The sequence below is a fragment of the Dasypus novemcinctus genome, chromosome 1 (assembly GCF_030445035.2).
Source record: "Dasypus novemcinctus isolate mDasNov1 chromosome 1, mDasNov1.1.hap2, whole genome shotgun sequence".
Lineage (NCBI taxonomy): Eukaryota > Metazoa > Chordata > Mammalia > Cingulata > Dasypodidae > Dasypus > Dasypus novemcinctus.
In genome coordinates this window covers 27,570,784-27,598,555 of record NC_080673.1, presented here as the reverse complement: position 1 = coordinate 27,598,555, position 27,772 = coordinate 27,570,784, and the positions used below count along the sequence as shown (strand labels likewise).

General features: G+C 38.4%; 1 protein-coding gene and 1 long non-coding RNA gene across 2 annotated transcripts in view; one reads left to right on the top strand and one right to left on the bottom strand.

Annotated features, from left to right (window-relative positions):
* The window catches only part of MARCHF1 (membrane associated ring-CH-type finger 1), an 876,835-nt gene that overhangs the window by 69,529 nt on the left and 779,534 nt on the right, over positions 1 to 27,772 (bottom strand). Inside the window, 2 exon segments of the mRNA XM_058275488.2 lie at positions 22,980 to 23,738; positions 24,020 to 24,099. Coding sequence (XP_058131471.1) covers positions 22,980 to 23,738; positions 24,020 to 24,099 — 839 coding nt within the window.
* Positions 24,048 to 27,772, top strand: part of LOC131273244 (uncharacterized) — a 50,707-nt gene continuing 46,982 nt past the window's right edge. The window contains exon 1 of the long non-coding RNA XR_009180396.1: positions 24,048 to 24,138. This is a non-coding gene — a long non-coding RNA (uncharacterized lncRNA). The remainder of the gene's footprint in view (positions 24,139 to 27,772) is intronic.

Genomic DNA, 27,772 nt, shown 5'->3' with positions numbered 1-27,772 from the left:
GGAGGCTGGAAGTCACAATGGTGGTGAAAACTGATGTCGAAAGTGAGGGTAGCCCCACTAGTTGAGGCACTGTTTACTGTGGCAGTCAATGAGATCCTGCTGAGACTTGCATAAGCATAACCTCTGGAAGGACCTCCAGACTCCTTTTGAAATCTCTTAGTCATAAAAACTCATTTGTATTTACCATTTCCCCCTTTTGGTCAAGGTCTTTTTTCCATATGTATTGCTAATTGGCACTTTGGCACTTGGTAATAATCCCTTGGTGCCAGGAAGGCTCATGCCTGGGAGTCATATCCCATTACAGGGGAAGCGGGGAGGTGTTTATATGCTAAGTTTAGCTTAGAGAGAGGCCACATTTGAGCAACAAGGAAGCTTTCAGGAGGTAATTCTTATGCAGTATTTAATACTAGGCTAAGTTTCAATTTCTCAAGAAAAGGTTCCTAAGTAGAATTTTCAATATCAAGGGCCTCGTATAATGGTTTGTCTTCCTTCATGAGGCACTGCCCTGCACTCAGGGGATTCCTGCTGTCAATTAGAGAATGTAGTAGAACTCCCCAAGATGGGAATTCAATATTCTTTCAGTTATTGTGTGGTTCTCCACCCACCAATGCCACCAATGTCCCATTAACATTTACACACACTCATATGCCTTAGAGGCATGCCCCAGGTGAACTCCTTCCCATGCATCCCCTCACCACTGACACCCTGCACCAGCGATCCTCCCCTGTCACTGTTGTGACCCTTCTGTGATCCAAAACCTCTCCAACAAAGTAACCAAATAAAAGTAATGAGAAAATGAGAAATTTAAAAAATAACCAATAAAATACAAAAAGATATTTTTTAAAAAAGTTTGAAATAAAGAAATTAAAAATAGCAGGGCTCCTGAGGGCTCTAGAGACATCCAGCAGCTATAAGTAGGGCAGACAGCTCAGGAATTTGGCACCTTGTCAGTGGGCCTTACTTTGGAATTTATGTCTCCCATTGTAACAGGGTTGGGCTCATTTATAGGTTTCCTACACATGGCTCTTTTGCCCCTTTTATTTGAACCTGTAATTAACACTATACTTGATAAATATATGTCCCAGAGACTTAAATCTTTGATCTGTCCATGTGCCAGTTGAGCCTTGAATTTCAGCAGAGTTGCAATACCTATCTCCAGGTCATTTGACTCACCCAGGACAACTAATAAGGTAATGATGACGGACAATGCCCCATTCCAAGGAACAAAGAGTGTCTGCAACTACAAGCAAGAAATCTCCATCCATCTGTCCTATGGGTTCTAAGCCTCATCTCAATTAGAGGCAGGATGGTCATCACCATCCCCAAATTCTCAAGATGAACAATAGACTAAAGTAGACTTATTAGTATTCTATTGCATACTTATTATTATAGCAATGGAAAAACTCTTACACTGATATAAAGGGAGTGGCCACCAGAGGGTCTAAAGGATGGGAGAGGGAAGAATAGGTGTAATATGGGTGCATTTTTGGGACATTGGAATTGTCCTGTATGACATTGCGTTGTGATGGATACAGGCCATTGTATATTTTGCCATAAACTGCAGAATTGGAAGGGGCAGAGTGTAAATTATTATATAAATGGTAATCCATGGTTAGTAGCAATGTTTCAATATGTGTTCATCAATTGTAACAAATGTACCATGCTAATGAGGGATGTTCTTGATATGGGAAAGTGTGGGAGGGGGAGGGGATGGGACATATGGGAATCCCTTATATATTTTATGTGACAACAATATAATCTAAAGCTTCTTTAAAATAAAAAAAAATTAATTAAAAAATGAAAGGATAAAGAAGGAAAAGAAAAAAGAAAGTGAGGATAAGTGGGACAAACATTGTCTCCATGTAGAATATTCATATCCCTCATGGATAAATTCATATCCCTTTTGGTGTTCTGCCTTTTTAAATTTTTTACCAATGTCATGGAAAAAATATTATATAGAATTATTTGGTGGTGGGGATTAGGAAGCAAATCAAATCTTGACTTACATCCTTGCTTTCTGTCACTTACCAGGGGTGTGTCCTCGAAGAAGTTATCAGTTTACTTATTTGTATAATAGGGTTAAAATGCCTCTTGGGGCATCATTAGGATTAAATGAAATAAAGAAGGACAGTACCCTGCAAATGGTAGGCAATTAGATATTTGTTAATTTTATTATGTCTGGTCATGGGACCGTGGGATTGCTATTACTGCTACAACCAGTAGTACTACTACCACTACTATTACTACATTTATGACTACTACTACTACCAGTAAAAGTAATTTGGCTTAACTATGGCATTGCTTTTAATGCACTGGACTGAATAGTTTTTAGCAGCCAGTTTGTTAGTTGGTTAGAGCAAATGCTTATAAAGCCAAGGACATGAATTTCAGTTCCAAACAGAGGGGTTAGCTGCTGACACATTTGACTCCCCAGATCAGTCATGTTGCAGACATGTCTTAAAGAAACCTAGGTGATGGAATATATACTGCATAGAGTAGAAATGGGATTGAATTGGGCTTCATTCCTCTATATGCAGGGTAACCTCAGACAAGATTTAGTGCATTGGTTTTCTCATTTGTAAAAATTTACATGACTCTTTTGAGGTTCAAATAAGAAAAGATGTAGGAGAAAATATTGTGAACTATAAACATTATGCAAAAGTAAGGTATCACTGACATATTAATTATTAGATAAATCAATAAAAATTGCTACTAGGTACTACTATGCATGCAAGTCAATGCATGCTTTCATAAAAGCCGTTCAATTTTCCATGTCTGCATTTCAGTTTATAGGACTTTGTCATGCTTCATGTCAAAGGTCTGTGATGTAAGAAAGGGAGCTGTTTTCTCCATCTGTATTACTACTAAGATTACATTTTCTACAAAATTATCAACTCCCTCTTCATATTCAAACTTAAGGATGTTTTCTAGTCTTCTTACATTGTTGACTAACCTTCCCAAGACTTCTCCCTTTTGCCTTACATGACACAGGTCTTATTAACATCCTTAAGTTGGAGAAAGTGGAATCAGGAAGGAAAATAAAATGATTGTAGGGATTGGAGTAATTGTGACTACTTATGGAGGACAGACCAAAAAAGTTAGGATTCTGGAACCTGAGAAGAGAAGTGATGATAAAGGAATAAGATAAAATTTAATATATCTGAATTTATGGCTAGCCTAAAAATTCTAGGTCAAAGAGACAGAGCCACCTTTAAAAATATGAGAGTAGTAATTTTGAGACAAATGCAAACCAATACTACTTCTCACACTTAACAGACTAAGAGTTAAAAAAAAAAAAAGCAGGGGAAGGGAAATGAAATGACAGCAGTTTTCAAGTATATCAAAGCTATTGGGTGGAAGTACAACAAGATCCAAAGAGTAGAAGTTGTAAGGAACAAATTTCCATGAAATATGAAGAAAAATAAGAGTTTTCCAAACAGAGTTGCCTCAGTAGAGTGCATCACTGAAAGTATTCAAGCAACAGTAGGGTGATTATTTGGCAAGCATAGTGTAAAAGGAACTCAAGCAAGGGTAATTAAACAATATGACCTCAGATTTCTTTTCCAATGCTGAAATTCTGTTCTTTCCCACAGGCTGATTTCCGCCCCTCTACTTTCATGGCCTGCAATTCCTCTCAGCTTTTACTGGGAGTTTTGTGCTTGATTTTTTGATTTTTCTTCTCTGTGCTCCATATCTTAGTGCGGCAATCTAGATCTACATTTTTAAGTATTACCCCTAGACTTGGCGATTTTAAAATACTCATTCACAGAACCAACTTCTGCCTCTCCAATAGCAAAAAACATCAGCCAGTCCTTTAATGGGGTATTTACAATGGAACACTTACAACTTTCTTCATTTCACCATCTACACAATAGCTTTTCTTCCCAAAGATCCCATCCCATCATTGCTCCATTCTCTCAGGTAAATAGCTTGCCTTTTTCTTTGAACCTTCCATGTACTTCAGACTCTATAAAAATTTCATCAATTTACCAACATTTTTCTTCCTCAATATTTTCATATCTTCTTCCTTTTCATACCTCTGCCATCTCTCTAGTAGTTTTGAATTGTCAACAGATACATAATTTTTAAGGTTTTCCTCTTTATAAATCATTCTTAAACCCACAATTATTCAGATCCTCCTAAAATACTGTCACATTTCAATAACTCCATCACTCACCGAATAAAATCCAAATTGCTTACTCTGGTTTTTATATGACCTTCCATAGTTTGGATATACCTTACTTGTTACATATTTCCCACTAATTCCCAACATACAGCTATGGTAGCAAGTTACAGAATTTACCAGCTGATAAGCTGTAGATTTGACACAAATCAAGTATTGCTATACCAAGATGTTACCTTGCCTCAGCCTACAGGGCAGTTTAGAGTTCCTGTGCATGTTGTCCGTTAACCTCAGTAGACACATAAATGCTATGTTCTACATGTGCCATGACATAAAAAATGTTGGGAAATACTGGTGAGATTGTTAAAAGTGCAATCAGCACCTGAGTCACAATTCTGCCTCTCTTTGTGTATCAATAAGTTACTTTACCTCTCATGTTCCAAGTTCCTAATCAATAAAATGGGAAAAGAGCAATGTCTACTTTAAAGGACTGCTAATGAGGATTTAATAAATTAAGTGCTTGATAAAGCTCAATATTTTAAAAATTATTCCACAGCCTGTTGGAATTACCATATTACTGCTTGCCTTTAGGAATTTCCTCAACGTTTTCTCATACTGGTTAATACAATCCCTTCCTTGATAACACCTCATTTAAATTTAAGTAATCTTGACACTCCCACTATTAATGAAATAGCCTCCAATTCTTTTTCAACTACAATACTCTCCATTTTCTTTTTTTTAAAAATATATATATTTAAAAGATACTTAGATTACATAAATGTTACATAAAAAATAGAGGGGATTCCCATATGCTCTGCTCCTTACACTTCCCTCTTTTTTCCACATTCTTTCCATTTTCTGAGATTCCTTGATTTTAAAGGTTACCATATACAAAGCCGATCTTTGCTATTTCTTAATTATTTTATCCATGCAAGTTTTGGTGTCATGAGCTGAGTAAATTTCTGTTGATTAATTTTAAGGAAGAGAATCTTCATTGCATGTAAAGAATAGCATTGACAGAGTAATTCAATTGATGAAAGTGTTAAAAAGTCAGGACAAAAATGGTTAATGGTCTGGGAAGACTATACCTTAAGGTTTTATTTAAGCATGCAAAGAGCGTAGACTAAAGGAGCTGGTTTGGAGAGATGATTTAGCAATTCTCAGAAGTTGCTACCAACTACCAGTGTTTTGTTTATGTTTTGGGAAATTCGGTTATAATGAAAATGAGAAACATGATATCCTTTCATATACCATGCACTCTTTAATTTGCATTTGAGGAACTACACTGAGGTGTACCAATTTTATACTATCTGAGCAGCAGAGGAAGTCAAACTGCTCTGCAGGAGAAAGGAGAAGTAACTCAATATGCTGAGAAGAAAATGCACAGCATTAATATCATTTTTACTAACAGCTGTTTCCAGTAACTCTTATTGATTTGGAGGCAGTACACATTTTTGGAATTAAAATAAAAAGGCCTCTTACACCAGAGTCCTAAGATTTTCTTAACAGCAATGAAGATAAGTAGTGTAAGTTACTATTCAGCCTATGATTAAAAACATCTTGAAAACTCTACTCCAAAATACAAATAGGATGTAAGAATAGAAACTATTTTATAAAACGCTAATGCAACTTTTGTAATCACAAGATTGATCATTATGAATCTATGTACAATTTTCTTGACATATCCAGATGAGTGACAGTTTTCATGCATGAATAATTTATTGTTTTTTTTTTTCTTAAAGGAATATGTTCAACTCAAAAAACCTGGTACATAGCATGGATTCCTGGTTTAATTTCATGCCCCAACTTGTCACCATTGACTTGATGAAAACCTCAGACCATCTGCACAGAGCTGTATGGAAGGATCAGCTACAAAGATACTGTCCCTGGCTCCTAACTTGATTTCTGAGCTGATCCACAGTCCCAACCAGTCAGCTCATTTTCTTCTCATCAGATACCACACCAATGGAAAAGAGTGGAGAAGAAGATAATGATGACCTTGCTGGGTAATTATATGCCAAGAAAGAAAGCCGAAGAGGCCAAGTTTAATTTTAATTTATAGATGTTTGTTTGTGTGAGCTACAATAAATTGGAACATTTTTATTTGAATGGCTCCACTTGGGTCCCTCAAGCAAGGAGTTAAAATGCTGACCTGGGTTGGGGAATATCAAAGAGATTCCTCTCGTCTTGTCCAACCTAATGGTTGTTTCAATGTGTTTGTTGAGGACTTTCTGAAATATCTCCATTGTTCTGTGGAGCACATTTGATTTTTAATCCCTATGTTGGCATGTATAGCCCTAGCCCAGAGAAAACAAGTAATGGAATCGATCTTCCTCAATCATCTTAGAAAGAGCTCATACCGTTCAAATCTAGGTCAGCAGAGATCAGGCTCTGGATTGTATCTGTTAGGATAACTCTTCCCCTGATCCCCATCACTATGCTATACTATTGAAACTCCATTGGTGAGCTAAGAACATAATCTATCTTTGGGTAAAGGAATTGATTTTCCACAATGGCATTTACCTTTCTAGACTCTACTTTATAATTTTAATGATATATAGATGAGTAAATAGATAATATATATGAATGAATATCCCAGTGTAGTGATTTTCTCCACATTTTCACATCATAAACTCTCATTTTATATCACCTTTCAACAATGCACTCACAAAACATATTTGCTAGATCTTTTTGGGTTTGTGTGATTGACGAAATAATACAAGTGATATTTCTAACAGGTGTTTTTAAAATTATTAAGCCCAATTTTTATTAGTTGCATACAAACTCATTTGTCTTTTTTGAATATTTAACAAAAGAAATAAATTTGGTCAGCTACAGTCTGGAGGTCTTGTACATACACAATAACGGAACTATCAGAAAAATAATCTAGTTATAATTTCTTAGTCTTTTTTTTCCCTGCATGTGGCAGAAATCTTAACTTAAAATTTTGTGTGTGATAGCTCTTACTTTGTGGCTGCTAAATGTTTGAATCCTTGTCACCCCATTCTCAACCATGACTTCCTTCCATTTTTGTCCATTCATTAACCTTACGTGAGTGAGAATTGCATCAAAAGAAATCTCAGGTTGCCATGGATAATTGACAAAGCATGTAATTTATTTATAGATAACCTGGAATACACTGAATTAGAAATATGCTTCTGTATATGAACTGTATTTGAAATATGCTTCTGTATATGAACTCTTCTGCACATATAAGTATTGTTTTGGCAAAATTCTGATGTTTTGCATCATTTCTAGCAACTTCCAATGAAGAATTGCTATTCTTTTATTAAATATTTACTAAATTATCATTCACATTCTCATTTATTTACTTACATAATTCATTGTATATTCAGAACTATGCAAGATGCTGCAGCAAATACAAAGATGAATGAGTCCCAGTCTTTGCTTTTCGAGGAGCTTATGCTATGGCAGCTTATACACTGGACAAATGCACAAATAACTGAATACAGGGCAAATGTGATATATGCCTTATCAAGTGCTGTTGTATACATGGGAGGAAAAAAAATCATATAAATATGGGGAGATTGAGGCCTAATGGAAGCTGTGGTGTGTGAACTGGGATTGAAGCAAAGGTAGGGTTTTGAGATACTGAGGTGGGAGTTGGTAGGATACTCCAGGTGTATTTTCAGTGATTGCATAGAATTTGGATTGACCAGGTAATCAGGTAACAGTATGTGGTCAACTCTTACAAGAACAAGAATGTTTGGATGGGATTGACAGTTATCAGGCTGAAAAATAAAGTAAAATTATGGAGGGCCTTAAATACATTTTTCCCCCAATGACAACACACACACACACCGAAGGAGAGGGAGAGCAGAGGGGGAGGGAGAAGGAGAAGGAGAGTTTTAACTATATTCAGTCAGAGTTGGAACCCACCAAAGAATTTGAGTAAGGAAGAAAGATTATTAGAAATAATTAATCTGGCAGTTTTCTAAAATGAATTAGAGAGAAAAAGACAAGAGAATATTATAATAGTTAAGGTCGATGTCAGTAAGAATAAGAACTAGTGCAATAGTTTGTGAGAATGGGAAAAGGGGAAAGCAAGTGGTATGGTAAACGTAGAGTTGGTAGGACTTAGTCATCAATTTGGGAAAAGACGTTCGGAGCTGGCCCATGCACAGTGCTGATACGCACAAGGAGTGCCCTGACACGCAGGGGTGTCCCCCACGTAGCCCATGCGCAAGGAGTGCGCCCCATAAGGAGAGCCGCCCAGCGCGAAAGAAAGTGCAGCCTGCCTAGGAATGGAGCCGCACACACAGAGAGCTGACACAACAAGATAACGCAACAAAAAGAAACACAGATTCCCGTGCCGCTCAAAACAACAGAAGCGGACAAAGAAGATGCAGCAAATAGACACAGAGAACAGATGACCGGGGTGGGGGGAGGGGAAGGGGAGAGAAATAAATAAAATAAATAAATCTTTAAAAAAAATGTCAAAAATTTGGGAAAAGAAGAGGGGGATATGCTGTGGGAGAATGGAGTAAAGGGTTTTACTTAAAATTTTAATTAGAGCCCATCAGGACAGCTGCCAAAGAACTGATCTATTTACAGGCCTCTGGGCATTTGTTTGTCACCACAATTACTACTTGGAAACTGTAATGTTCATAAGTTAATTTTTAACTTGTTTACACTACACGAAGACAGTCATTTTAAAAGCAGAAGGAAGTAGTTTCAAACTTTCACAGAGATGTCAGAATACTGCATGTAAGATATTTCAGTTACTTATCATATTTGAAAGATATTTTTCCAAATAGCAGTGGAATTACAAATCAAAATAATAATGAGGTTCCTTACTTTCTCTTTCTAATTTACATTTTCCTAATGTGTAGGGAATCCAAATGGTTCTTATGCCATTTGATTATCCCAATCTCTTGTTTCAATCAAAGGGACAGAAAGTACAATTTTGTGTAACAAAATGAATTGTCTTATAAAAATAAAATTGCAAAGGTTTTATTTTGTTTGGAATATTGATAGAACAGGATTTTACTTAGAAATCAATGCTAAGATTTTCCAGATAAGTTCCGTTCTTTAAAAGCTATGTGTATGAACTTTATATCTTGCCATTGGGAGACATACTGAAAAGATAGTATGATTGTAATTTTAAAATTAGGTGCATAGAAAAAGATTAGAAAGACTTGTGTGAAAATCCAAAATAGTGATTATCTCTCCAGGTACTTGTATTTATAAAAAAAAAAGTATTTTCCATTTTCTTTACAATAACCACAAGTTACTGTAATAATCTTTAAAGGAAATGTTAAACTAAAAAATGATGGAATGATTTAAAAATAGTTTTCCAATTCTACTTCACTTTCTTCTCCCTTGTTCATTAGTAAACTAATAAACTCATGAGTAAGTTTGACAGGATTTCATATTTGAACAATCTGGATGAGAGCATTTCATCAGCAAATGAATTGCTTTCCCTTTCCCTCCTGTCCAGCTTTAGGAGCAACCATTGTAACATATTGACTACATGGTAAATACATGGTAAGCTCTTCTTAGAAGATTTCCACTTACCTTGCAGATGTTAACCCTATTAATGAGTGTTTCCATTCTCTGGGAGGACAGAAAAGTATTAAGAATAGTTTGGTCCTCTCCAATCCCAACTTGCAACAATTTCAGGAAGACATTGTTTTACCTGAATTCTAAGTGTTTAAAACATGACATTTCATGTCAGTTGTGATATGCATCTATAATTTATGTGAATGTGTATATTCAGATACTCCATTTAGATGTATCTAAGATTTTGCTGCAGTTTCTTAGAAGATAAAACCAAATTATCCTGTTATTTTCTAGCATTTTTAACTGCTTGGACTTGGGGATGTGTTTGAGTTCTACCTCTCATTAAACTCCATGTGGAGGTTACACATTTTTAAAACTTTATTGCTTTTATCTTCAAGTAAAGACAGTTGCTTCAGTGATTTAACAGAAAGACAAGAAGATTGAGAAGAGATACAGCAAATTGTAGTATCTGGCATACATAGTTAAAGCATTTCATCCATACTGGGTGTGGAGGACAAAAGATACCAATTTATCATTTAGAATTATTTCCTAGTGCAAAATTCTGTCCAAGAAGGAAAAAGATCAAAAAGTGATGAAAAGATGGAGACAAAATGAAGGACAATCTCCATAGACAATGGTAAATGTTGAGAAAATTCAAACACATCCATAATTTCATGATAGGACCCTAATCCTACCCTCTGCCAATCCTTGATTGTCAAAGCACTTGTACTACCGTTGAGTGCATATTTTAAATGCGGGTAGCCAAGGATGCCATCCACTATATTTTGTAATGTCCTCATCATAAGGACCCATGGAAGAAATTTTGTTAAGTCAGTTCTCATTACCACAAAAGCTGTGTTTTTTCTGAACAATTGGTTTGTTTACTGTGATTCCTGTTACTCTTTTGGCTTGGGTAAATGTGCATTTGAGGATTAAACTTGGCAGTATAACTCATGTATGCACTTTCATGGACTTTATATTTTTTCACCCTTATTTACATGTGTCTTGATTTCCTTGGTTACTCTCTGGGATTGCATATATACATCATTTAAAAAAGGAAAGGGGGAAGCGGATTTGGCTCAATGGATAGAGTGTCTGCCTACCACATGGGAGGTCCAGGGTTCAAACCCCGGACCTCCTAACCCATGTGATGAGCTGGCCCATGTGCAGTGCTGATGCGCACAAGGAGTGCCCTGCCATGCAGGGGTGTCCCCTGCATAAAGGAGCCCCACACGCAAGGAGTGTGCCCTGTAAGGAGAGCCGCCCAGTGCGAAAAAAGTGCAGCCTGCCCAGGAGTGGTGCCGCACACACGGAGAGTTGACACTGCAAGATGACGCAACAAAAGAGACACAGAGTCCCAGTGCTGCTGACAATACAAGTGGACACAGAAGAACACACAGTGAATAGACACAGACAGCAGACAACTGGGGGTGGGAGGGGTGGGGGAGGGAAGGGAAGAGAAATAAAAAAATAAATCTTAACAAAATAAAAATAAAAAAGGAAACAGAAAATCAGTCAATACAAAAATACACTTTACTTTGCTGTATGCTTTGCTGTCACTCACACAGACCTGCATTAGACTCCTTTTCCTGATACTCTGTATATAACCCATTGCAGCACAAATACACTGTAACAACTGCCTGCTTTCTTAACTGTATTTTCTACTTCAGTGATTTTCACACCTTAGTGTGCATCAGACTCACCTAGAGGGCCAGTTTAAAACCCAGAGGGTTAGGTCTCACCCCCAGAGTTTCTGACTCATGGGTCTGGGCTGGGGCCCAATAATTTGGGTATTTAACAAATTCTCAGGTGATTTTGAAGCTACTGGTGCGGGGACTGTCCTTTTTTTAACCATGGGCTTTTATTATTTTTAATAGCATCATTTAAAAGTGAGTGACAATTCTTGATACCAACCAGATGAGAAATTTTGAGGTTTAATCCAAGATAAAAGCTAGTAAAAGCTCTCTTCTCTTCCCACCAATGAGGTTCTCAAGTTTGACAACTGTCCCAAATTTCAGTTAGTTTCAGGAGCTGAGAGGAAACACTGGCACCACCGGTTTCCATTCCAGTGTGCCCAGATTATGGAGGTGCTGCCAAGTGGACCTGCTTTCCAAAGCATTGTTCTTACTACATGTGTATCTTCTGCAGGTCAATTCGTTTACCTGAGCTTGGGCTGAATGTCAGCGGTTCTCAACCCTGGCTGCTCAGGAAAACCATCAGGGGGAGGGGCTTTTAAAAACATCCCCATGCTGACCCCCACTTCCAGTAGGAGCTGTGTGGGGTCCTAACAGCAGGGTTGATTTTTTTTTTTTTCTTTTCTACTTCCCAGATGAGCCTAACATGCAGCAAATATCAAGAACCACCATGTATGGGAAACCGACTTTGGCCCAGCGGTTAGGGCGTCCGTCTACCACATGGGAGGTCCGGGGTTCAAACCCCGGGGCCTCCTTGACCTGTGTGGAGCTGGCCCATGCGCAGTGCTGATGCGCGCAAGGAGTGCCGTGCCACGCAGGGGTGTCCCCCGTGTAGGGGAGCCCCACGCGCAAGGAGTGCGCCCCTAAGGAGAGCCGCCCAGCGCGAAGGAGGGAGCAGCCTGCCGAGGAATGGCGCCGCCCACACTTCCCGTGCCGCTGACGACAACAGAAGCGGACAAAGAAACAAGACGCAGCAGAAAGACACAGAAAACAGACAACCGGGGGAGGGGAGGGGAATTAAATAAATAAAAATAAATATTAAAAAAAAAAAAAAAGAAAAAAAAGAACCACCATGTAAAGTGGCCTCTCAGACCCTTTCTGCCTCTACTGTGGAATAATTTTGAGGCTTTTGGAAGTTGACTGGAGCCAGGATCCCTCTGATTCTTGGGGCATTTTGAAAGGATATGGCTTCTGTATTTTCATTTCTGTTATTTTTTATTTTCTTCCATTCCCCTTTACTTTCCATTTTGTTACCATCTTAAAGTGTGGCAAAATATTTTAATTTCTTTCAAAAAGTCTCCAAAATAAAGACGCCAGAATTTGTTAAGGGGGGGCCTCGGGAGGGCCAAACAAGAAGAAGGCAGTGCTAGTGAGGGAGAAAATAGAGGGGCTGGGTTATCACTTGTTGGGCAAACTTGAGAAAGAAGAAATTTCTCTGTATAATGTCTAAAGTAAAATCCATCTCCAAGAAGCTTCCTCAAACACAGGAACTTCTGTCTTGAGGCATTTTCAGTTCTGCATAAACCTGGAAGTGAATCAAGGGGAACTAATAGGCTCCTGGGGTCCTCCTTCCACCCGCCAGAGGTGGGAGGTAGAACACTGCGAACGCTCGACTGTCACAGCGCTCTGAGCAAATGACGACTCACTGAGCCTGCTGCCGGGGCGTTTTAAGTTCTGAACCAAATTAGATACCAGTATTTCAATTTACCTGTGTCTGAGGATGATTGCATAAGATTTTAAATGAAAGTAAAACTACTCGGCACCGGTTATAAGGAAGCTGAGAACCTAACTGGAGAAAATGTTCAAGCTATAAATCAATGCCCAGATGTAAATCATGATTTGGTAGCAACAGACACTCAACTCAATATTTATCAGTTTATACATACATGTTAGTTTTCTGTTTGCATAAATTGCAGGAAGCCTGAATTTAATACACATACAATCGTTTTTTAAATGAATTTGTGCGAGTGAGAGAAGAGAGGGGTTTTGTATGGTTACTTTTTTTTTGAGGCAGAGATCGGAATCGTATATTGCCAATCAGATATAAGTTCATTAAAGGTAGCATTTAATTAAAAATTACTGTACACCTGAACATTCTTTAAGTTAAAAAGTAGCTAAACACTACATTTAATAATCCTTCTTATCCAGCATTTTACACCTCACTATGATTGATTATTTAGCAAACGTAAGAATAATTGAAGAAAAGATAACTTTAGCACAATATAAACAACCTTATAATATGCAAATGCTGACTTATATGGCCGAAGGGCATCATATTTCTATCTCCTTTTCTGAAAATTTCTGAGGTTAAAAAATTTCTGATATTCAAATCTACTTTAATATGATTTTTTAAGCAGGAAAATGTCTATCTTTTCTTTGTTCTTTTTTGAAAGGCCATCTTGTTAAAAGCCTACAGAACACATGGCTATGTCCAAATATTTAGAGTGACCTGTTTAGCCAAATTAGAAGGCAATTAATCAATCCACTTGGGCTTGATCATGTAAGATAATTTATCAGTCACGATAATCAGTATTACTGATGACACTGTCAGTCCATTCCTGGAAAGTCTTTTTCAAATTGAGGAGGGAGGGGGACAACAAAAACAACTGCTAAGAGCAGGCATGTCTTTAAAAGACAAATAAAAGACATTAAAATACCATTTCTACAACCTTTTTGGGTTACTTTTTCATATTTCAGATATATATTTATATATATCAGTGTCTTAGTTCATTGTTTTTGTTCATTAAAAATCAAACTCTTGAGATAAATGCTGATAGATCGTGTGAAAAATACTAAATATTTATAACATTAAAATGTGCTGTCATAAATATTTTTCTTTGTTGAAGGAACCCTTATTGTGTAAAATGAAACATAGCATATATCTGAATTTTTACCGAGGACTGAAATGAATGAAATTGTTCATTTCAAGGAAAGAAATTAGTTCTAAGGCATTGTAGCATAATACTAATGCAGACATAGCACATCCCATTTTCCTCATTTTATGATTGTATCATTGAAGAGAGGGCCATTTTACCTTTTCCAAATATGACCACTCCAAGAAGAGAGAAATGAAAAGTCAGATGCCAGGCGTTATGGCTTTGAGTAATACCAGGTAACAGCTCAGCAGGTTTCCAACAGTGTTCATACCTGTATTTCCTACCTATGCAGCTGTTATTAAAATGAACAGCAGCAAGATTGCTATTAATTCTTAAAAGACTCAGCAAAATAAAGGCAAACTATAGGAAGAGAAGAGATTTGCAAACTTTCCTAAGAAAATGTTATCTGTTGGAAATGACTGTTTCCCATTAGGCCACTTAAAGTGACCTTTCTCACATGTACATTGAAAACTCTGAACAGCACGTCTTTTACCCATAAAATGGATTTTCATAGTCTATTTTTGTAGAGAAAAAGCAATAAAGAGATGTAACAGAATAAATAACAAAAACCATAAAAATATCTATTACTGAGTGAATATGAAGGAAGGATCAACAAGTAGGAAATAAAAGAAGATAGATATAAAATATAGAAAGGAGTTATTGACAACTAGAGACTGTGAAAGGAAAGAGGCTGCCCCAGGAAATACTGTATCCAAGGAAGATGATGATAATGTGTGCAGATATTCTAAGGGTATTCATCGAGCAGATGGGATAGCAGTCTTCCCAAAGACTGAAATAATTACCTGAAAGCTTAAGGTAGAGAGAAGTGCTGTGTCTTTTTCTCTAAATAAATACTGAGAGCAAACTTCTTATTGAAATGTTATATTACTTTGAAAATCTTGTTTATTAAAAAAATTTCCCTTAGTTATTAAATTTCAAATTTATCTGGGGCTTCCTACATAAAACCATCCTAAATGTGAAATACAGTTATTTCATGATGTCACTCACTTAGGTCCTCCCCAAAGCTCGCGTTCCTTCCTCTGGCTGTCCCCCCATTTCCATGGATAGCCCAACCCACCCCCCAACCCTGTTCACCCTCACATTCCAGCACTGACAACCCCACTCACATCATTACACCACCATCAGGCTCATCCCCTGCCAAACCACCCCCTCCTACCTTATCATAGGTCCTGCCCAGATTGAGCATCAGTTTACCACTTTCTGTCTCCTGGTAACCTATCTTCCAGATTCTATCTCTGGTGAGTCTGCTCAATAAGTTTAGATCATATCAGTGAGGTCAGGCACTATTTGTCATTTAGTGACTGGCTTATTTTACTCAACATAAGGTCTTCAAGATTTATCCATCTTGTCTCATGTCTCACTACTTCATCCTTCTTATAACTAATAGTCCAGGAATAGGAATAGGAATAGGAGGAAATTAACCTATTTTCTCATGTAAGAGAGATACAACTCATTCATAATTTCCCTACATATGGTTCTTCTGACCCTTTTATTAACCTATAATTTGTACTATACCCATTAAATATATGTCCCAGAGACTTAAATCTTCCTATATCAGTTGAGCCCTGAATCTCTGCAGAGTTGTAGCCAATACCTACTCCCAGTTCATTGGACTCATTCAGGACAACTAACAAAAGGATGATGATGGACAATACCCATCCCAAAAGACAGAAAGCAGCTATAACTGCAACAAGACAGTTCCATCCATCTGCCCCATGGGATCCAAGCCCCCACTCAATTGGAAGCAGAGTGGGCATCACCATCTCAAAATCCTCAAGATTGAGGAATGAACAAACATAAGGGAATACAACTAAGGACCAAAGTAAACTTATTAGTTATTAGTCTAGTAATGGGAGAACTTGTAAGATTGATATATATATATATAAGACAGTGGTCACCAGAGGTTCTGAGGGGAGGGGAAGAGAAGATCAGGTGAAACATGGGTCATTTTTGGGACATTGGAATTGTTCTGCAAGATATTGCAATGATGGGTACAAGCCATTATACATTTTGTCAAAACCTGTAAAATTGTGTGGTGAAATGTGTAAACCATAATGTAAACTATAGACTATGTTTGGAGCAATGCTTCAATATTTATTCATCACCTCTAACAAATGCACCACAATAATGAAGGATGCTATTAACAGAGGAAAATGTGGGAGGTTGAGGGGGTGGGGTATATGAGAATCCCCTATATATATATATATTTCCCGCCCCCTCTGGATTTGTTTATTTATTTCTCTCCCCTTCCCCCCCACCCTGGTTGTCTGTACTCTGTGTCTATTTGCTGCATCTTCTTTGTCCGCTTCTGTTGTTAGTGGCACGGGAATCTGCAATTCTTTTTGTTGCGTCATCTTGTTGTGTCAGCTCTCCATGTGTGCGGTGCCATTCCTGGGCATGCTGCACTCTCCTTCGCACTGGGCGGCTCTCCCTACTGGGTGCACTCCCTGCGCATGGGGCTCCCCTACGCCGGGGACACCCCTGCGTGGCAGGGCACTCCTTGCACGCATCAGAACTGTGCATGGGCCAGCTCCACACAGGTCAAGGAGGCCCAGGGGTTTGAACCGGGGACCTCCCATGTGGTAAGCGGCTACCCTAACCACTGGGCCAAATCTGCCGCCCCGGAGAATCCCCTATATTTTTGATGTAACTTTTCTGTAAACTAAAACTTCTTTAAAAAAGTTAAAAAAAATAATAAAGAATATTTTAAAAACCCTGCTTTATTTTAGATGCAATGTGTTCCTTTAACATCATCCACGAATTTATTTTGCTTTTATTACAACTACCTGTTTTATTATTTGTCTTACCAAGGAGAATATAAGCTCATGAGAGATGGGAACATTTCTGTCATTTCCACTGTTTTTACATCTTCTATGACATTGCCTTGACATAAATTTCCAAAAAATATTTTTTCATTGTGTGAATGATGAATAAGTGAATACATAGATATGATGACAAGGGAAAATTTAAACACAATTCTCTTAGGAGCTCAGGCCTTTTAGCCACAAATTATCTAAATCAATACTACAATGCTAGCATTTTGTCAAAAAAGCATGCTCTTCCTGCTTCAGAAAAGTAGTTTTCTGTTATGAACTTTTTGAGACTTGGGAAATTTTATCTTTCCATGTAAAGTTGCTGCAGTTTACAAGAATGAAAATAGTTCAAACTAGATTTTTGCCATGGTTTTCATCCAATTTCTCCTCAAAAATATTTCTTAATGAAGAAATGAGAATATTCCTAGCAATATAAATATAAAATAAAAGTGAATGTATATATGGTATAAAACATATCCTCAAACCACCACCCAACCCAAGATAGAAAAAGAATATTACCAGTAACTATCATTTACCTTTAGGCTTTTCCTCTTTTGAAGAAACCATGATGGAATTCAATATCCTTATTTGTTTTACTCTGCACCACCCAACTTCCACTATTGTCCCATGGTTTTTGCAAGTTTTCCCCTGTAGCATTCACTGATTATGACAGGCATCCCTAAAGTGCTGTTTTAACAATTGCTAAATGTAAGAATTGATCTGATTCTATAGAGGAGGGCACAAAACAGGTGTAAGACATGATCTCCGTTTCCAGGGAGCTTATTCTGTAAGGAAAAGAGACCTAATATACATGAAACCATGAAAAAGTAATTGAATACTAAAAATAGGTGGTATTGTCTAAAGAGGTGATGAGAAGTCCAAGAAAGAGAAGATCATTGTGGACCAGGATAGTTTCAAAAACTTCACTGAGGAGGGTTATTGAAGCCTAGTTAAATATGGACAGTAGGAGAGGGGGAGAAAGTCATCTAGGGAGGAACAGTAGCATCCAGTGGTGGTATAGTTGAGATCTACTGATTTCCTTCCCCCGGCTCATAATTCTTTTCTCACTTCTTGTGGCATTGGTATTGCTTTTTTCATTGTCGAAATGTCCCTTCCTCAGTTCACATGGTTCTGGTAGGGTCACCATAGCTGCAATTTAAACGTAACCTTCCCTGCCAAGAACTTGGTCCCAGCATAGTGTCCCCTGCCTCTGGTGAGAGTGACTGGCCCAAGGAGGGGTATGTGAACTAATAAGGTTAATTATAATCCTTCCCTGTCACTTCATGTATAAATGCTTGACAAGAACATTTCTCTTTCCTGTTAGGTCACTGCTGGCAGAATGAAAGCCTGAAGCTACTTCAGTCCACACTGTCTCCTCCCTCTGCTATGTGAAGAACCTTGTCCGTGGTTGAAGCAAATGAACAGAGCACATAGTGGAGAAGAGAGAGAGTGAAAGAAACATATTGAGTCTCTGCAGTCCCTGAAGCCATCTGTAATCCTGGACTTCCTATTTCTATGGTTACTACATCCCTTTCTTGTTTAAGCTCATTTGAATTGGGGCCTAGCATTTATAACTTGGAAGAGTCCTGACCAATCAGCTAGTAGGCTATAGGATGGGTGTGGGCGAGAACAGAAGAGAGGAGAAGGTCCAAAATGGAACAGTGGCACTAAGAAAGAATGTAGAGAACAGAAGCAATATCCAGAAGAAGAAATGATTGGATTTGATTAGACTGGAAACTTACAGTGGAGAGGGAAAAAAGCCAAAGACTGTGGAAATTAGGGGAATTTGTTGAGCTGCTGACAAGAAATGGGGGGTAGTTGGGTTGAGGAAGTGATATCAAAGGGAAGCAAGAGTGAAACCATGACATCCAAGTTCCTGGTAATTTGTCAATCTATGGTTTTAGTGACATGACCCTCAGTATACTGGTGTGACAGTTTTAATCTAGGAAAGTAATCTAATTAGGCTTTTTGTCAGCATTCAAGTGCTGTGATAGAAAACTAAAAACACCCATAATTCTGCTTCCCAAACTCATCCTTTCCCCGCTTTTCTTCCTGCCTCAAGCACAAGCAAAATTTGTGGCATGGATTAGTGGTTCTCCAAGTGCAATCCCCACATCGGCAGCATCAGCACCACCTGGACACACTTTAGCAATGTAAATACAAGGGCCCTACCCCAGGCTAAGGGAATCAGAAACTCTGGACACAGGGCTCAGTGATCTGTCTTTCTGACTGTTGCCTGCCAAGGTTGGACTATCACAAGGTTTTACATGCTGGCTTAAAAACAGGTGAGGAATTCCGCCCCTTGGGGCTATCATTCCATGTGGTATGACTGTGTCCCTGAGAAAAATGCACTTTCCTTAAGTCTCTCAATTCCAGAACTATGTGCTGAGCATGTGATATCTGCCAGGCACTGTCCCAGGCACTTTGGATACTGGGGCAAACAAATCTGACTCAGTCATTCACACGAACCTTGTTAACAAGGAAAAATTATGGTATGAAAGTGACTTCCAGGAGACCTGAGTGCTGGTTAGAGGGTTGACTCCTTAAAGCAATGACACTCGAGCCAAGGTAAGAATGACTATGCGCTAGTCTGGTAAAGGGCAGATGGTGCAGTGAGAAGGTATTCCAGGTCTGGGGGAGGGGTGGGCCTGGGTACTTTCAGGGAACTGCAAACAGACCAGCGTGAAGAGGTCATCGTTAATCAGGCGCGTTGAAGTTGGAGAGGCAGATCTGCTAGGGCATATCATGCAGGGACTTGTAAATCATATTCAAGAGTTTGAACTTTCTCCACTAAGGGCAACTGAGAGCTGATTCAAGAGTTTCGATGAGGGGCTGTGATCTGATTCATGGTTTTTTAAATGCAATTTTTAATAAATACCAGCCCAAGTCTTCCCCACTGTACATAACTGTGGGTATGACAGAATTTCCTCTAAGGTGATAATTGGTTAATAGAGAAGCTTTGATTAGGGTGGGAAACAGGGACTGGAGGCCGTGAGGGTACTAGATGCCGGGAACAGAAAAGGGGAAAGGGCTTAGGAGCTTCTTCCGCTTTGTGGTTGTGGCTAGTCTGGTCCTGCCTATGCTTGTCTGAAGCAGCAGGGCTGTGAGCTCACATGCCACTGCTCACCCTCTCACGGGTCCTCTCCTTCCCAGGACCTGCTTGTGCTCCGCCTGTCCATTCTGAAGCTTTTCTCTCAGGTGTGATACCATTTAGAGATTTAATTCATTTTCCAGGTAACACCGTCCCCTCTCTGAGAAGGACTCCCCGATCCATATGCCTTCCCCTGGCCTTGAGAAGAGTTTACATTTTTAATACATTTGTTCTGTTTCATTGTGCTAACAAATCATATGAACCACAATTGCAAATATGCGATTGTTTACTGTCAGGCTGTGTACCGTTCAATAAAGATTGAAAAATTACCCAGACTCAGCCCTGAGTGTTCTGCATTTTAATCTCATGACTTACATTGTCAGCCTGAAAACTGACCCTGGAATGTCAGTGTGACCTCAAATAGTCTGTCTGCAACTGAACAAAACCATTTCTCTCCCCAACCAGTTGCGTCTGCCCTCTCCTACGTTTATCAGTAACACTGGCATTTTCTGTCTCCCAAGTTCCATGCTTTGGAGTACACTTTGACTCCTCTGTCTATTGCTCTCTTCACATCTGAGCACTAAGATCACTCCTAGTCACCTGGTGGAATGCCAGTGCAATTTGTTCCCCCCTTTCTTTACCCACTGTCTTCCTTGTCCTACTTACCTCAGGGTAGGATACTTCTACCATATCACAACTCATTCTCCTAAATAGAGGTTTCTTTCCCAGTCCATCCTCAGGGACACAGGCGACTGGTCTGTAAATGTTGTCCTTCATTAGTCCTATTTCATTTAGCAATGGCTTTTGCACCTTATTTTTTTGCAGTGTTTTTTTTTTTTTAAGATATTTTATGTAGAACTCTGCTATATAAAAGAGATGATCATGAAACTTCTCTGGTTGAAGATCTGCAGGGAACACCATCCCCCTGACCTGTCACCTTCTGAGGCAGCCTCCCTGGAATTCAAAAGGCCCTTTCAGACAGCTTGAAAACATGGAGGTACAGAACAGAGTACAACTCCTTCGAATGCTATGTACATTTTCTTCACAATTAAAAAAAAAAATCTTTAGCTCTCATTAATCTATGAAAACCTTTTAACCTAGTGACGCAAGTTCACACAAAGTTCTTTAAATGCAAAGTGCTCATTCTCTCATTCCACCTGGACAAATGGTATTTCCCTTGCCTTCAACGCCTGCAATGCCTCCATGCATCACTGCCAATCAAAATTCTACTTTTCTCAGCCTAAGTCTCATCTCTTCTTTAGGGGTTTATGGAGTGTGCCAACTCTCAGAGACTTTTATTTCTTCCAGTTCCTGCAGTATTTCTAGTTACTTACCACTGTTCTCATACTATCTGTATGCTATCTTGAATTTTTTTCTTTTCAGGAAGGACTCAGTGTCTCCCACTTGATACTAAGTCACTTAAGGGGAGAATCAAGTCTTTTGCCACTTTTTATCCTTGGCATCCAATGTAATGTGCTGCCCATAGTAGTCACCTTGTTGTATATTTTGATAATAACCCACGGCAAGAAATAACACCTTTCATTTTCACTGACAGAAGTCTGGGTTAAATATCCTTTCTTTAAAAAGAAGAGGTTAGGCCTCCTTGTTATATGCTCTGATATTCCTATCACAATTGTAATTACATATGCATTGTGAAATAGTTTGTTTCATGTCTACATTCCCCATTAGACTCTAAGCTCCATGATGTCAGAGATTATATAAATCTTATGCACTACCATTTTTTCTATGCCTAGGATAATTCCTGATACATGATTCTCACTGAATATCTGTTAACTAAATATATGACCATTTATGAATGACCATCTTATAAAACTGTCAGAGATATAATCCATTCTAACATTATTCATACCCAGAGCTTAATTCTCCTCCCTTGTCCTGCTCCCAACAGGCGTGGACAACATTCTCTGAGTCACATGATTCACATGAAACACATAGAGATGCTTTATAAAGTAATTTCAACTTCCAAAAAGGCAAACCAAAATAACCAAACTTTATGCAACGAAACACTTTACTTGCTTGTAAACAAAATCAAACCAACCTGAATGACTGGGTATAATATGAAGATTTAAAAATATTTGGTTTGCTTATAATTGTCCCACTTATGCATATTATCATGGATATACCTATAATTCTTTTAAGCATTAAGTTCCTTTGAAAATGTATGCTATGGGGTAAAAAGTGCAAGAAAGCAGCCTCAAAGCTATGAAATTTCTAAATGTTGAAACCTTTTAGCATATGATTATCGGTAAAGTTAATGCGGTCCTCTTCCCTGAAAGCTCCAGCAATCCTGATGTGTTCGTGACCTGTTTCTGTGCCCTTTCATTCTAGAATCACCTGCTGAGTCAGACAAATGGAAAACAAATCAGCACCAACTGCAGAGGAGATTTTTAAGATATAAAAATCTGACCTTAAGTAACCCAAGTCTGTCAGGGTGGGAACATTTTACCAAATTTACAGGGAAGGATCTAAGGTTTCATGCACGGTCACTCAGATTTCCTCCACTATTCTTGTCTTAACTACAATGGGTACAAGATTTAGCTGATTTGTCTGTCCCTTTGCCAGGACAAATCATTATTCTACTTAAAAGGAAGAGGAGGAAAAATCTAATTTTATTTATTCTGAAACAGCATTCAAAACTCACGGATACCTTAGCATTGTTCTTCTCATATTCACCTTGTTTAATCACCTTATATCCAATTAAAGAGTAGTATGAATAAACGTTATGTTTGGGGGAGTGTTGATATGAAACATACACCAAACCCAAAGCAGGAAGAAATGTATTTGGAAAGCAAAAAGTCTTTCTCAATAGTGACTGACCTGCATACTTCTACATTATCAGACCCTTCTTCCTAGGTGGCAGGAGACTTCTGAACAGAGTTATTTACTTGGATCCCTGCATCATCCACAAGCTTGCCAACTGCTGGAATTGCCAGGATTTCAGTACTAGAATCTCTCTCTGAAAATCTTTTCTTGATTGTTTCACTTTGCCTAAGACTAGGCAAGAGCTGAGGGTCTCTCTGGTGGTATCTACCTGTGCTTTCCTCATGGTTCCTTGAGGGTCTCTTAATCTGAAAGGATCCCCTAGGCAGGGGAAGTCTGCCTTCTTGGTACCTTGTGCCTTTTCCTCTTTGGAGATTTAAAGAGCAACTCTCACATTCAATCAGCTCTTGTTTTTTACTCTTGGCTTCCAAGTCGACAAGTTCAATTCCATTAGGAGTGGAAGACCCATCCATCTTTTCACATTGTTTACTCTTTCTTCTTCTTCTTTGTGACAGTCTGAATTTAACTTGAGCTCTTCTTTTAGCCTGAATCCAATCACTCTCATCTGGGGAAGATGAATCTGAACCATCTGTGTGAAACTCACTCCACCTGACACTTGGAATTTGGAGGTGAAGTTCATTTCTTCTTCCTTGGGTTTGTTCTTGCCCGTGCTCATATCTCTCAGAGGTCCTTCTCCTCCTCCTAGGCCTCTGCTTTAGTGGTTTCTTACCGGACTCCTTCCTAGCAGGGCTCAGCACCATGACAGGGGTGCATTGCTCAAAGGCATCTTCTGACATGTCATGCAAAGTGGCAGATCTAGACAAAGCAGTGGGCACAGGGTGGGAAATGGGAATGGAGAGGAAAGCCATGTAAAAAACAGAAAGAGAAAAGATGAGAATGACAGCATGGACCAGAGGTTGACAAATAAAGATCAACTGAAGAAAATGAAATAAAGGGAAAAAAATTTAAGCCTGAATAAATTGTCTATGGACAATGTAAAGCAGAAGCAAAAGCCATGCATTCTCACAATGTCAACTAAGAATAAAAAGCACTGGCCCAAAAGAAAGATTACATAGGATCATTTGTTTCGCACTTACCTGCAGATGTCCTGCGTGGATGGGCAGACAGACAACCTTGACTGGCTTCTGGGAGCTGTCCCTGTAGTAGGACTGCTTGCCTGGAGAAACAAGTTAGATAATTTGGCATCTTGGTTAAGGTAATACATGGTTGATATCTTGCTTTTTTTCCACATATTTAAAAAATTACAACAAATGTGTCTGCCGGTCATGTTGCATATAACGCAGCTCACAGAATACAGGAAGTTAGAGGGTTTGGTTTGCAAAAGTAAAACTTATTTGAGGAACTTTGAACAAACAGCTGAGACACTGTACTACTTTGCTGTTGCTTCATTTATGAGAGAGGAAGATGATTCCACAAGTTTTTATTCTATTTACTGTAAACATTTGAATGGAATGGCTCAATTTGCCTTGGAAACAAAAGGTGGTACTTGATGATCCTATGATATAAAAGACAAAAGTGTTATTACATGATGAGCATGATAATAATGTGAGAAGCCTAAATAATCAAATAGCTATCAGATTGCTAGATATTGCCTGGAGCTAGCATTAAGTCAAGTCAAGATCACATGAGATAACATAATTGAAAATACTTTATAATATTTAAAAGCTTTTAGTTATTACTATTATTTAGTCATTGAAATTAATAAATTCTATCCATCACACTATTGACCTTTCATATCTTTTTACCTGTCACCATTTGGAGCTGAAAATAAGAGAGCCTGAAATAATTCATATTATTAACACAAATTTTAGTACATTTCACTAAATTCCTACCTTTGAAACAGCCCTTCTTCATGCTGTTTGACTTCATTTACCTTTTGTGTTAAATGTGGATGACAATGGTAACAATAAATCAAAAGCTAAAATCTATTGAGGGTGGCGGACTTGGCCCAGTGGTTAGGGCATCTGTCTACCACATGGGAGGTCCGCGGTTCAAACCCTGGGCCTCCTTGACCCCTGTGGAGCTGGCCCATGTGCAGTGCTGATGTGCCCAAGGAGTGCCCTGCCACGCAGGGGTGTCCCCCGCGTAGGGGAACCCCATGCGCAAGGAGTGCGCCCCAGAAGGAGAGCCGCCCAGCAGAAAAGAAAGTGCAGCCTGCCCAGGAATGGCGCCGCCCACACGGAGAGCTGACACAACAAGATGACGCAACAAAAAGAAACACAGATTCCTGTGCCGCTGACAACAATAGAAGCGGACAAAGAAACAAGATGCAGCAAATAGACACAGAGAACAGACAACTGGGATGGGGGAAAGGGGAGAGAAATAAATAAGTAAATAAATCTTTTTAAAAAAAATGTATTGAAATTTACTGTGCATCAGGATTGCGCTGTGCCTTACTTGTCACTTTAATCCTTAACAATAATCTCACAAGTAGGAAAGGATAACAATAATTATGAGTGAATATTATGTGCCAGTCATTGTTCTAAGCACCTTTTATATATTCCCCCATTAATATTCACAAGAAACTTTATGTGGTAAATACTATAATTATTTCCCTGTTACTGAGGGTATTGAGCAACAGAAGCTGCTGACTAATAGGTGGTAGAGTGGGGATTTGAGCCTGAAATCTGACTCCACTGTCTACTTTCTTCTCAGTTAGGGAATATGGCTTCTTCTTCTTTAGAAGGTAGGAAACTAAGCAGTTTCAGGATCCCAATTCAGACCTATCTTGCTGCACAGATGAAATACACATTTTTTCCACCCAGAAAACTATAGTGAAAGTAGAAAGGCTAACCCCAAATTTCAAAATAATTTAAAAAATTCTCATCTTGGAGCTGGTAGTTAGACATGATAATTGTGGCATTCAGAGAAACAGAAAATAATTTCTGAATAAAGAGGTAAGAATAACTTTCAGGAGGAGGGGCAGCAGAGGGAATAAAGGCCTACAACCCTGGAACCTATGAATATGTTTCCTTACATGGCAAAAGGGACTTTGCAGAGGTGATTAACTTATGTATCTTGAAAAAAGGGAGAATCCTGAATTATTCAGGTGGGGCCAATGCAATCACAGGTGTTCTTAGGTAAGCAATGGAGTTACAGTCAAAGAGAAGATGATGCAACATGCAACGTAAGGATGGGAAGAGAGGTCAGAGAGGAGAGAAGATGCTACATTGTTGGCTTTGAAGATGGAGGGAGAGTCTCTGAACGAAGAGGGAAAGAATACATCTAGAAGCTGGAAAAGGATGCTCCCCTACTTTCTAAAGGAACACAGCCCTGCCAATGCCTTGATTTTAGGACTTCTCACCTCCAGAACTGTAAGGGAATAAATACACGTTGTTTTAAGCCATCAAGGTGGTGGTAATTTGTTACCGAGACCATAGGAAACTAATACAGGAGGTGACACTTTAGCTAATATTAAAAAGGCAAATAGGAGTTATTAAAGAAGTGTTAAAATATTTCAGGTAGAGGAAGCAGTGGACCGAGATGGAAGGATGGCACTCTTGACATGCTCCGATACACATATATACACCTGCACATGTCTGATTTATAGTTTTCTGTTCAACACTTGTACCAAAACTCCCATTCTTCAAGATTTGTTTTACAGATTAACTTCATCAAATTATGCATCCTTTGAAAACACATTAGTAAGCAATTTTTATAAAGTATAAGCATTTCTGTCTTTCAGCATTAAGCAGTAAGTTTCCTTACACTGTGCATTTCTTACTCCATGTGTATGCACAGTGGTTTGTAGGGGACTTTGTGTATAGCAGGAACTGAGCAAAGGTTATTTGGTAAGTTCGCTACTCAACCTCTTTTAAAAGAAGCAAATGCAGCCTCAGATCACAGAGAGTATTAGTATGAAGGCAAATCACATTATGTTGAGCATCATAATGGATATCCATGGCTATTTAATGATACGTCAAAACCCTATCTATGAGGCTTTATAGACAAAGCTGTTGGAAACAAACATAATCAAAATAAAACACATTTTCTAACCCCACAGTTCAAAATGGGAAAATGACTTATCAGTGGATAAAAACACAGAACTTCTAAAACATGAAGCTTTCCTTTGGGGAATGTTTTGATCCAAAATGACACTGAATCAAATAGTGTTTATGTCTATAATCCTTAAGTATTCTGAAGGGAACAGAAATCATTCCGTGTTGTTCATAGAGAAACTTTAAATAGCTATGTCCAATGTTAGTTTATACATGTTCAGTTTGCTGATGATGGCAGATATTGTTGATGTCAAACCCATACCTCAGTCCTTCTCTAAATTAACCTGCACATTCACTGCTACCTGCTCAGGGCCTGTGCCTCTCTGCTTCTCTGCCCTAGCTCATTTTTAAAATTCTTTTTTAAAATTTATTGAAATATATCACTCATACATAAATATACATAAACAATAAGTGTATAATAGCTGTGAACTTACAAAACAAACATATATAACATCAAACAAACATGTATAACATCTCCCCCTACCACCAATAACTTGGACTGTTTTAAACCTTTTTAACTAATGATTAAAGAGCATTGTCAAAATATTGCTACTAAACAAAGTATTTTACCCCTAACCAATCCAATTATTATTATTTTTATATCATTTGTATATGAACATACATAAACAATTAAGTGTCTAGTAAAAGTTGTGGACTTACAAAGCAAACACACATAACATCATACAGGCGTCCCCTACATCAACCCTCCACCAACACCTCTCATTGTCAATGAGACATTTGTTACAAACTATGAAAGAACACTGTCAAAATCTTACTACTAATCATAGTTCTTATTTTACATTTGGTCTGTTTTTCTACCAATCCACCCTA